At 39.8% G+C, this 13,470-nt stretch overlaps 1 protein-coding gene across 1 annotated transcript; it reads left to right on the top strand.

Moving 5' to 3' along the window:
• Positions 1-4,751: 4,751 nt before the first annotated feature.
• On the top strand, positions 4,752-11,419 carry synpo2b (synaptopodin 2b; the record flags this gene model as incomplete). The annotated part of the gene is made up of 3 exons (XM_080521067.1): positions 4,752-5,433; positions 6,354-8,419; positions 10,910-11,419. The coding sequence occupies 3 exons, from the start codon at positions 4,752-4,754 to the stop codon at positions 11,417-11,419; spliced, it is 3,258 nt and encodes a 1,085-aa protein (XP_080377193.1).
• Positions 11,420-13,470: the final 2,051 nt, after the last annotated feature.

Below are 13,470 nucleotides of genomic sequence, written 5' to 3'. Positions count from 1 at the left end.
TGCAAAAAAACTAGCATAGAACAAAATCAGACACATTTACCAGGGAGACGTTAATTATTGCAGTTTTTCCATAATGAGAGAGAAGAGAATCTCAGCAGCCATCTATGGAGTCATCTCAATTTCTTGTTTGAACATAATTACACAATAATACCTGACTAACTTGTGTAGTAGATGACCTTGTTTACTGTACCTGTCTTGATCAAAATATGCATTAACAGTGTCCTGATGGGAAAGCACCGACAAACAAGGCCGAGAAGCACCGAAGCAACAACCTACTTAAAGTCCTCCTGTCCCGCAGAGCCAGTCATGCAATTCCAAATGACGGTGTGTCAAGTTAAGTCAAGTTCTTTATTTATCACACACAACTATATGTAGTATAATGTGCAGTGAAATGCTTTGAGTGCACGTTCCACACCGAAACAATTGTATTTTTTTAATAGGATAGAATGATAAAAAAAGAAGCATTTAAATCTAGAACAAAAATAAAGAGAATAGCATGATATATTACAATATTAATAATATAAAGGAAATTAAGGCACACAAAAGATTTAAATTTTTTATAAATATCAGTGTAGCAGTGTCAATAGTGCAAGCACACAATATATACAAGGCAAATTGTTGAGTTCATTTTCCTGGGCGGACAGCCTGAAGGAAGATGCTTCTCCTCATTCACGCTGTTTGCCTCCAGTAACGCCGGGGGGGGGGGGGGCTTGTTCTGATAGTGCACTCTTCTGAGTGAGCCACCCTGCTCAGGGCCAAGAAGTCCTGCTGGGCACTGCTGCACATCCAGGTGATGATACACCCATGTAACAGATCACCAGCAGTGGTTGTTATTTAATGCGGTTCCTGTTTGCTTTCTGTGTGTTTATTGATAAGGCACGCAATATGAAGATTTGGTTTATCAGTTATTTACTGTGGCTAGATTTATATATTCCAAAGACATGTGAATAAACACGAAAAGCATAGTGATTTACTTGAAGCTACAACATGAACTATATTTACACGGGAGCTGCCATGGCGCCATCTTTAATATCCCAGAAACCCATGAGGCAGGTTTCAGAAGATTATGTCAGTTAGCGAAACATAAGTTTGATGGCAACAAATTCTGGTTTCTTTGTAAAAAAAAAAAAAAAATCAAGTTTGGTGTGATCAATTTAGGCAACTGCGGTTTGGAAATGAGTGGTAACGTTCTTGTTTTTATGTATTAGTTTATTCTCTGTGCAGAAGTGATGCATTTTATGGGAAGTATATTTTAACAATTGTTTTTTCTGGTAGAGTAATTTTAACCTTGCAAGGTTAGTGGTTAAAACCCATATATAATACTTGTTCTTGCAAACATTGACATTTCATTGTCTTTATTTGGAAAAACACTGTTTCATTTAGTTTCTGAAAGGCAACGTGATTCATTGAGCTTAAGGTTGAAATGCCTAAAAATATCCGTACAGCTCTCTAAGGACAAGCTCATCATGTCAGTTGGCGGCTGCTGCTTCATGATGCTAAGTCAGCTGTGTCTGAGCAGGAACACCTCTTCTTCTCTCCCTTTAAATACAGTAGCACACATGAATGACCAAGCATACACAATGAGTCACTTGTAGGCAACCTTAACATTTGCCATTCAGAGCAACTGCTCACTATCGGGCTTTAATGGTCATACAGTGGAGGATACCTTTGCCCCAGGAAACATTTTGAATTTTTCCACTCTTTTGGAGCTTGATGCAGTAAGTCATGGATGTCTGGCAAGTAATACCTTCAATATCTTACAATTTTCAGTTGACTATTACAGTGTTATTTCAATCAGATGATTGTTCCATGTTCCTTTGTTCGATAACCTGCCTTTACTATCTGTCTTTGTCTGTAATGGATATGATTGTGTTAATTACTATCCATGAAAACATTAAAGGGCTGTGATAACATCAAAATGTCATCACAGTTTTTATTCATTTTAAATCGGAATTCTGTCACGCACAAGGGACTGTAGAGGTTTTCCCCTGTGGCTCTGTAGCAGTTTCCATGATAGAATTAATCTATTTAAATGTTAGTTATTGCACGTAATAGCAGTGTGATTGGTGGATTTTTGTCTTTGTATAATACTACACATATGAGTCTACAACGTGTTTTCACTGATAAGGAAACCCAGCATGTTTCTCATTAACCACAGACAGGCTGTAATATCCTGGAAACATCTAATCCTCTGGAGCACAGTCCACAGAGAGGTCAACCCACCAGACCAAGAGTTCACCCATTTGTCAGGGGGGGCTGACGTCTGTTTCCATGGCAATGAGTCAACATGCTGAAGTTAATGCCATACTAGGAGAGAGAAACTCATTTTGCACCAAAGTCAGATTTGAAGACGGTTATGTGTTAAAATGAAGTGGAACCAAGTGTGAAGGGAAAACCCTGTTTTGGGACCGTTTTCATTTGGCCTTAGCGTTTAGGCACCCTGCAGCTGCAGCATGTGTCACAGAGTGTCTGTATTGTCGTTATACAACAATTCTGTGAGGCTTGAAAAAAACAACCCCAAAAAACGTATCATTCTTCACTGAGGTTTATGATCTTGCCACAAGCTGCTTTCAGAAATGAGTACTGCCTGTGTACAGATGTACACGTTAACTGCCTTTAGTTTATTTCTGTTCATAACAAATACAACATCCCATAGTCAAGCACATATTGATTCAAAGCATGTAGTCTGTAATACCTGAATCACCCAGAGTCACGCAAAGAGACTGAGTAGATAGGATGGTTTTCTATATGAAAAAACTAAACATCCTTGTTTCGTTCATGTCAAATATGGTCAAAAGTGAAATTGACATTAAAATGATATATTCAACTCAACTCAAATAACAAAAGTAAAAATCTCTCCAAAAAACAGACAAACTATGAAATAAATGTCCATAAACGTGCATTTTTTTTGTTGTACAAACTTCTTCTCCATGTTTATTTCAGTCTGTGAAAAATCGTAATTTCTTACATTTTAAAAACATACGTGTCCATGGAAATATTATCTGTATGATTCTAATGATGGTAGTGAAAAGTGACATGTTTGTCATCCATCATGTCTATTAAAATGCAGATTTAATGCTCCTAACAGATCTGGCATCAGGTATTAAGAGAGAGAGAAAGAAAGAGAGAAAGAGAGAGAGAGCGAGAGAGAGAGAGAGAGAGAGAGAGAGAGAGAGAGAGAGAGAGAGAGAGAGAGAGAACACACGCACACACACAGACACACACACACACACACACACACACGCACATACACCAGACTGTAGGAAATCAATGTGAGCCAGTGCGTCATTGCAACATTTGGTTTCAAAGTGTTATGTCATCTTCCATAACTCTCTGGTTAATTATGTATTCAGTTCACAATCTGTTCATGAAGCAAATGGATACTGCGTTGGTGTGTTATGGCACCATCTCGTGGTGAGTGGTAGTAACTGTGTGAGAAATGAAACTTTTTTTTTTGGTATCTTTATGAAGAGCTGCCTATGTGCAAAAACCAAGGCTGTGACTCTGAATAGTACACATCAATAACAACAACAGCAACAATAATAATAGTAATAACAACACACACACACACACACACACACACACACACACACACACACACACACACACACACACACACACACACACACACACACACACACACACACACACACACACATCTATATACACTGTATATGTATGTACACTTTTGCATTTTCATCAAAGGGAGAACCAATTACATTTTGGTGGTGACCCTCAGGATCAAAATAATTGTTACAATACAAAATGTAATTTTTTTTCTTATCTTGTGTTCATTGACATTCTGAAATAAAATCACGTGATCACCAAACTAAATAATTGAATAAAGGGAGTTGATCTGAATGTGGAATATGTGTACTTTCCCTGTGTTCATGTCTTCTCTTGGTGGATATCATAAATCTCGGATTGCTCTTGTTTCATTTCTTTTTCTTTTGGAGGCAGTGGGAAGCTTCAATAGGTTTTCTTGGAACTTTCTCAATTTCAAAATCTTTGCACCATTGGATTCTAAGAACAAACGTTTCTGACGTTTAAAAAAATAGTGTCTCAGGTTTAGTTCTTAAATGGAAATACCGACAGTCCAGACAGCACAGATACTTGTTGCAGTTGAGAGATATGAGAACAGGGGTGGGGGGGAGAAAACTCACTATAAACAAGACTTCGGAAAACAGCCACCCGATTGTTTTGCTCATGCTCTTGGATGTGAATGCTGTTTCCCTCCATGATATTACATACCATTCCATTTACAGCAATGCCAGCCCCAATGAATCTGCCAAAGCAAAGCTCCACTTCCTATTGGGGATAGGAATAATTTGGAGAATTACACTGTCGTCTCTAATGTCACAGAGGGTTCTAAATGCTATGCAATGTCTTGTTTGAACAACAAGCAAAGATGGAAATGACCTGCACTGGATAAAACATGGACGCCTCTTTCTTGGAATGTTAACAATGAAGCTTCAACAAAAATTAAAAAAAAATAAAAAAAAAAAAATATATATATATATATATATAATTTATTTATTTATTTATTTTTATTTATTTTTTTTAATTGTTATGCTTGCATTCACGTCTGTTTATGTGTGACCACTTGCACGTCGGTGATCCAGTTTGAGAGATAATATGCAATACTGAAACTGTGATCAAATATGTAATTATTTTCATACATCCTTCAAGATTTATTGATCTTAAAGCTTATTGTTTCTGTCTAAGGTGTCTCTGGTGAAACAACACTAAAGATGGAGCCAGAAGGTGAAGACCAGGGAAATGATAACTTGGGCCCCTGGTCAGGATCAGAGGGTTCCCAGGAACTTGGTGTCTCTGAATCCTTGGCAGAGTCCTGCAATGAAGAGGATGTTAGCGAGGCGGAGTACCCCCTTGAACCACCAACAGCTCGGACCCCCGAGTACGACCCCGACTCCCCGGAACACTTTCAGGCTGGAGGATGGCAATCTGGAGGGGAACAACCTGAATTTAGTGGAAGTGAGGAAGAAGTTTTGTACCAAGAAGAGGATGATAGGGACTTTAGTGATTCAAGAGAGTTGATCAGAGAATCTCCCGACATCCAAACCTCACAAACGCCACCATCCCTGCAACCAGAGCGTCCAGACTCCGAGCCTCGGCCAGGCCACATATCAAGGCCGCATTCACAGTCCTCTTCCTCTGCTCTTGGTTCCCCCACTGGTGTGACCCTGGCCTTGACCCTGACCGCCGAAGAACCGCAGGGAGCCAGTAATAGGCAGGACCCAGCGACTGAAAACAGGAGGGTTGAATCTTCAGAGGAAGGAGGGAGTAGTGAAGCACCTCCTGTTTCTGTCTTCTTTGGAATTTCAGATGAGAGTGCTGAGCAGGCAGACAAGTGGAACTCAGAGTCTGACACAGATCTGTGCAGACCGGACCGGCACAGGGCGAGGAACACACGTAAGTATCTATCTTCTACCTTCATCTTAGAATTTACCAAAGCTAGCCATGCAAACTGCACAGCCCACCATTGCTGTTATTTTATTAATTTTTTTACTGAGTTCATATAATTAGAAATGTGGATACGATTGATTTCACTAATGAATTGAATGCAGTCAAATCACTGCCTGTAATAAAAAAAACAACAACTATGCATGTATGATTTGTAGGAGCTATCTAGTTAAGTAAAAAAAATATGTATTTCAACCAATAAAAATCCGTGTACAAGCTTTTAATTGGTTGAAATACATTTTTTTTCCAAACACATTTTCACAGCACATTATGAGTGCTGCTATTTCCATGTTGTAACTTGCAGTCTATGTGAGGTGGACTTACAGGGAGAATCCCCATGGCTTTGATAGCCAGACCAGGATAAGAATAAAATATGACCATATGATGAGGGTGGCAGAAACAAATTTGACAGACACCAACATGTGTCACCCTGGCCTGTCACCCGATCTCTTTTCCAATCGTAAGACTGCAATGGAAAAGTGAGCTCCTCACTTTACTTGCCTCATAGACCCCCCCCCCCCCCCCCCCCCCCACCACCCAGGTTAGCTGTAAATAAATAGGATGCTTTTATTAGTATGCTTGCTTCAGCAGAGTTTCAGCAGAACTGACTTCAAATATTTCACTTGTCAAACTAATGATATAAAGTAATGATATAAATCTGGATGATATCTGAAACTACAGCATTATACTTTCAAATTCACTCTTTTTGTAAAAAAAAAAAACAAACCCCAAAAAACAAAACCCCCCCAAAAAAGGCAATTTACAACAAACCAAAATGTTTGATTTAATTTTGAAGTGTGATTTATGTTTCCATGTGGCTCATTCCTTCCCTCTCTCCCCCTCTCTCTTTGTTTCCTCCTTTGTCTCAGGGCTCACTCACAATGAGAGCCAATCAGAAAGGCATGTCAAGGAAACAAAGTCTAAATGTAAGCGAATTGCCCGACTATTAACTGATGCACCCAATCCTCAAAATAAAGGAGCCCTGCTGTTCAAAAAACGCCGCCAGAGAGTGAAGAAGTATACGCTTGTGAGTTATGGAACTGGTGATAGCAAGCTTGACAGTCAAGACCAAATAGAGGAGGAAACTGAAGAAGTCCGATCGGCTGGGTACAACTTTGTGGCGACAAGTGACTCTGAACTAGAGGAGCAGTATTGCCTTTATCGCCAGCAGCAAAACTTGAGTCTGAATTGGAGAAGCGTTCGAGAAATGGAAGCACTGCCAGACACAAAGGGCAAGGGAGTGTTGATGTTTGCCCAACGACGCAAACGAATCAATGAAATTGTGTCGGAGCACGAAGAAATGAGAAGGAGAGGATTGCCCACGCAGGCACTCGTGGGTCCTGAATGTGCAGAAGCGCACAATATTTATGACAGTAAGGAAATGTACATGCAAGCCGCTCAGGCCAACTACATGGATGTACATATCAAGCAGCATGCAGAGTACCAAGAAGAATTTCAACAACTGAATCACCTAACCAATGTGCAGAAGCCCTTGGTACCTAACAGAACTGCAAAGCCTTTCTTGGGATTTCAGCAGAGCTCAACTGTTCCTGTTTTGGCTGCCAATGATGTTTCAGTGACAAGGAAGTACGATGCCAGATTTAAAGTGCCGGTACCTATCGTCACTAACCCTCAGGTTTGGTCTCCAACTGGTGACATCATAGCATCCAGAGATGAGCGGATATCAGTGCCGGCCATCAAGACTGGCATCCTGCCAGAGTCAAAACGGAAAACCTCAAACAAGCAGGCATCAAGGTTTGCGAAAGAATCAGCGCTTCACCTTCAAAACAAAGGAGAAAGGAGGTCTTTTATTGAGTCTGAGGAGGACTGTTTTAGTCTAGGTGCTGAAGCTTGCAATTTTATGCAGCCCAGAACAATTAAACTCAAGAATCCCCCTCCGGTTGCCCCAAAACCTGTTATCAATCCATTATGCCCACCTTGGATGAGGAGAAGTCCTTCTTGTGAACCCTATATTCCTCCAAGAAGTCCACTTTCTCTACCTGCTCAGAGTCCAGTGGGGCCCCATAGTTCACATTACCGACAGCAAGAGGATTGGGCCCAGTCTCAACAGATGGCAAGTCGTTGGGCCCCGGATCAAACTCCAGCAGCACTTCAAACACCTGCCAATACCTGGGCTCCAGTCCACACCTCCTCTCAGCTTCATCTCCAGCCTTCCACGAATAGCTGGAATCAACAGCAACCACGACCCCCAGTGAGTATGCAGGCCTGCAGTCCAACTCATAGCCCACATTACCCACCTTCCCCCTCAAGAAAAAAGTTAGACAGTGCTCCAAACTCTGTTGCCTCTTTCCCACCACAAGCAGGGAAATCCTATGCTAATTCATCAAAAGGACTGCCGGTTTCTCCAAAGGGTCAAGTTTCAAACAGAGGAATTAATCGGGGTAGTGATGGTGCAACTATGGCCGGGAAAGGTGCTGAGTTGTTTGCCAAAAGACAGTCCCGGATGGAGAAATTCGTAGTTGATTCGGACTCAGTACAAGTTAACAAACCCAGATCTCCTTCTCCAACCTCTTCTCTCCCCAACTCATGGAGATGTTCAACCAATGTCCGTGCTCCACCCCCGTTATCATACAATCCCCTTCTTGCTCCTTTCTACCCTCCCTCAGCGGCCAAGCAACACACCTCCGCAAGCCCCAAAACCAAGCCCAAGCCCAAAGAGAAGTCTAAATCTGTCCCGAAGCATTTCAACACCTTAGATATTATGACACATCAACCTTATCAGTTGGACTCAGCACTCTTCAAGTATGGTGCAACCCCAGAGGCCAAAAGTCCCAGCCCTAAACCCATTCAAGTGTCAAAGTTTGAGGTTATCAAAAACCTCAAACAGAAATCTTCCCCTTCTTATTCTCCTTATAAACCCTCTGAGCCTTCTGTTCAGAGCGTGGCAGGTGCCCATGCTAAGTCTGCTGGATCGGTAAGTCCCCCAATTTTTTCTGGCCAAAACACGAGATCAGCTGAGGCTCCTGCGGCTGACAAGCACTTGGATGAAAAGCTTGCTGAAACACTTGCTGCTCATCACATAAGCAAAGAGCAGGCACCGGGCTCTCGTCCAGCAAGCACTACCTCACAGTCCTCCTCTACTGCTGACAGCATAGCATTAGCTTTTTCTCCGGCATCTCTCATTGCAAGAGGCGTACGTCAAATGGCTCCTCGGCCAAACTTCTCTGCTAAGAAGCCAGTAATGACAAGCAAACTGTGGAAGTCTGTCGCTGTGCTTCATTAGTGGTTACAGTCTGGTGCAGCCTCAGCTGAAGATTATATCTCTAACCTGGTACCACCTAATATGTCTGGTTTAACAGACAGAAAAAATATTGACTTTTGCACTAAGTGTTGGCCTCATCCAAAATAATTAAGAGGATGGTGCTATAAGGAAATAATAATAATAATAATAATAATAATAATAATAATAATAATAATAATAATAATAATAATAATAATAATAGCACACAGCATTGACTTCCCTAAAATTACTTGGAAGGTTAAAAGAAAATCAAGGAAAAGTGAGACAATGTAATGTTGAGTTATTCTCAGGAAGTGCTATTAAATGTGCAATAATATGTGCAGAGAGCCTTTAACAACTAAGGCCTGTAGTTCTTAGTTTGTTATGCTCTTTTGTAAGAAATGACTTTATTTGTATGTTGCAGTAATAACCACCGGAACCCCAAACAGTGCAAAAACATTTATTTTAATTGATTTCAAATAAACCAAATAAATATGCAATGAGTCTGGCATCTGGGATTACAGTGACTCATGTACTAGCCTATTACTGAATGTTTGTAACGATTGAACATGTTTTGGGGGCAAAAAGAAACGTTGCACTTCATTTAGGTGCACACAATTTGAAATTCCTTCAGTCTCATTCCAGACTTTGATGGTATCACAACAGCTCAAAGCATTCATGTTGGTTGTAATTATTTACCCTGATGACTTTAAAATGTTTTTGTTACGTGGATATCTTGTCTGCAACCATCATTTATGGCCAGTCACTCAGCTGTAGCAAAGTCATCAGATATTGTGTATCATCCTTGATAGGAAATATGAGCAACACGTCTCAGCGATTTTAATGTTTCACTTCTCGCTTGCATTATTATTAGCACCTAAAACTGGAAACACAAATAACTGTCTTGTTTTACTTTACATCCTGTCTTTCTGACATATCACTGTTTGCACTTCTTGTACTCGGCACAACCATGCTATTAAATTTCTCTTTCCTCTTCTTTGTGTGCGTTTTATGAGTGTTGTGAACTTTTCTGAAGAACTGTCTCCTTTAATTTCATTTTTTTTAGGTTTTCTCTCTACCTCACACTTTCACATAGATTGTTTTTTGTGTGTGTGTGTGTGTGTGTGTGTTTTTTGTTAGATCCGAATGTAGCAAGTTTGAAACAATAATCTCACTTTTAAAAATATTTTTACATACAGCAGAAATCTGCCCAGAAGTTTTACTTGCATTTTGTTGCTTTGATGATTTGTTACCCCATGTCAGTATTTTTATTGAAATAATATGATTAATATAAAATCTACACAAAATCCTGTAATTATATTTAAATTCAGATTCTGCTTGACTTCAGACAATAGTTCAACAATACTAGGTGTATTCCATCATTCATCATATTGAGCATATAACTATGATCACCACGCATCCCAATCAATGATCACTTGAAGGCCTCAGCACACTTGAATTGTGATGTCATGACTGTTATTGACTGATATCACAAATATTCAGCATCATTCTTATGACATCCGTCAGTGTGAGATGGATACATTCTATTATTGTGAGACTTAATACAAAAGTTAATGTGTGTTAGTCTGGGTGCTGATTTCCCAATGTTGATTTTAAATTCAAATATTAAACAGTTTAACAGAAATACTGAGTGGGAAAAGGAAATCATAAAAGTTCAGTTGTTTAGATTGATTTTCACAGTGAAGAAAGACAATGGGGCTTCCTGGAAAACTGTTCCAAGCTAATATAGTTTAATTGTGGTGTTAATGTCATTCCCACTGTAGCTATTTTAAGGTGGTTGAATCAAAATCAGGTAAGTTATGATTTTTTTTTTTTTTTAAGATGCTTGTTAAAGAAACTTTTACACCTATGACGTTCACTGACACTGTCTTATTTATTTTAAACATTATATTGGAATGAAAACAAATGAAAGCTATTTGACACCAAGACAAATATAAAGCAGAATATATTATTAGGGCAGTCCTCGATAATAATAATAATAAAAAAAAAAGAAGTATATCAGCTTTAATATTTATTAGCTGTGATGTGGCAACAAAAAATATGTTGTGCTTCAGATTATACAAATTATGAATAATGGGTTTTCTGGGCTATGATGAAGCCAGAGGGTGGCAGCAAAGTCTATAATACTGCTGTTAAATCAACAAAGACATGCTTTTTTTCCAGGGATTTGGTCGAAGCCGCTCTCTCAGCTTGCCCAGACGTATGAATTCATTGCCTCCGGCTGGACTTCCTGCACCCCAAAGCACACCTACACAAAGGCAAACGTCCTTTCAAGAAATAGTCTGCAAGCCACTGACGCCATGGGAGGCAGCGTCACGGAGCCCCATTGGTTCGGTGGATGATGCCTTTTTGTTTCAGAGCCTCACGTCATCTGTTGCATCCAATGTCAACGCTGCCGTTCACCGCAGATCTCTGCCCGAGCCTCCAGACGAATGGAAGCGGCGAGTGTCTCTTGATCCTGCAGCTGTTGGCCGTGGTCATTATCCCCGTGCAGCACCAGCTTTTCAGGCTTTGTCCATAAGCAGGACATTTTCACCTGAGAAACCTGCCTTCTATGGGCCTCCTTTTAGACCTGCCCAGCCTCTCAGGCTGGCCAGCAGGGCCAGCACCGGGTACATGGCACAAGGCCGCAGTCCAGTGAAGTTTTCCCCTCTATATAGTGCGATCCAGTAATGTTCCAAACCACTTAGATGTGTATACCTATCACACAAATAGATATCTACAGTCATATTAGATGCCAAGTGGGGGAAAAAAACAGTCAACAGAAAATGGTCACTTTGTGTTAAGTGAGGTTTGTTGTGGTTGATCAGTGTCAGATAGAATTGATACAATAAGTACCAGGCTTACAGTGCAAATGTGTTATTTATGATATTGTATTGGCACATTTTAGACTATTTTAAAGTTTAAGTGGTCACTTGATTTGAGGACAAATCAATACGGTGTAGCGACAGTGATTGTGACACTGATTCTGTGTGAGATGTCGTAGTTATGTGCCAACATAAGCAGAGGATCATGGAGATGATTGAGGACAAACTGTATTAGCATGTGCTATGTGAGGTCATGTGAAAGTGCAACAAAAGAAGGAAGGGAAAGGATTTAAAAAATATATATAAAAAACATGGATTAGTATTAATGTTATTGCTCATGAATGATGATGAACAAATCACTACAGGGCATGTGACAGATGTTTGTCGCCATTTAGTAATCTCTTTCACATTTAAACAATTGTCTCAGTTGTACAGATATTACTTATCACATCATGAATTTTCTTCACCTGTTTTTGCAAAGACAATTATATTCCATGACTGACGTTGAGTGTCAGCTACATACATTTCAACTGTGACGTAAGCCAATATATTATTCTCAATGAAGCACAGCATGTGAAACCTTTAAATCATTATAAGGTGTTATGACATTGTTATAAATCTATGTCTGTGTTGGGAGGATTGATTGTTGCATATGTACACCCATTTAACCTTTTGACAATGACACCTTGTTGACACTGTGTGGTATTAGTGTGTAAAGTTTAAACCAAACCATATTGTGACTTTTGTTGAGATCTTGTTTAAAAGATTATGCTGTAGATTTTAAGTCTTTTTTCACTTTTCAAACACAAGCTATAACATTAAAATATATCTGAAAATGTTAAACCCTTATGTTTTATTTTCTCAATTCAAGAGGTACACAAATAGTTAATTGCTATTCTATTCTATTCTATTCTATTCTATTCTATTCTACTATTTTAGTTAACACATGGTGAAAGGTCAAGGAACATTAAGTTAATATAATCCTAACATTCTCTAATTACACTGTAAATTGTTTATTTTGTCACACATTTTGTAGGAAAGTCCTGGCATTGCTGTGTTAATTGATTTGAGGTGAGGCAAGTAGTTGATGGTGCTTAATAGTTTGTACTCAGTTGCATAGAGTAGAAAAACACTTTAATAACACAGAAACATATTTGTAGTTGCTTTATATCTTCATATTTTGAGGTTTTCAAATATTCAAAACATCAAGTTTCAGAAAATATGAACACTCTCTCTCTCTCTCTCTCTCTCTCTCTCTCTCTCTCTCTCTCTCTCTGCCCTGTGATGAACTGGTGACCTGTCCTGGATGTACCTTCACCCATATTTAGAAATCAGCTTCAGCACTTCACAACCTTCGATAATGAGATACATTTGTACAGAAGATGGATAAATGAAAAAAGAAATGCATAATATCATGGGTCAACATGGTATTTCATTTTATGTTTAAAGTGTGAATGCTGGAAGTGACAGAACAATGTCCTCAAAGGCTGCCATCATAAACATTAGGGAAGCACCATCACCATTAAACCCTCCTCACTTGCCCTGTTGATCATTATCCCGAGTCAGTAGTTGTACACAATAACAGTGGCTTGACTTAGTTTGCAAAAGAAGTAACGGTGCAGCAGCTGCGTCTTGTATCAATGACCTCTCTTGCATGAAGGCGTAGTGCCTCAGAGGTTATGTCCACCCACAGAGACGTGTTGACTTTGAGGATTCAGAAACAAGGGGAAGGAATATTTCTCAGGAGGGAAATCCTTTACGCTGAGAACACCAGCGGGCGCTTGTGTACGTGTGCTGTCCATCCTCTCTCCTTTCTCTCTCCTCCCTCTGTTGGGCAGCTATTCTGACCCCATGGTGTTTGAGAGGGGTTTTGAGTGTTTGGCAGGTTAAATTTAGCCTATTGATGTAAGCTGCATT

The sequence above is a fragment of the Blennius ocellaris genome, assembly GCF_963422515.1.
Source record: "Blennius ocellaris genome assembly, chromosome: 3".
In the NCBI taxonomy this organism is placed as follows: Eukaryota; Metazoa; Chordata; class Actinopteri; order Blenniiformes; family Blenniidae; genus Blennius; species Blennius ocellaris.
This window is presented reverse-complemented; position numbering and strand designations above follow the sequence as displayed.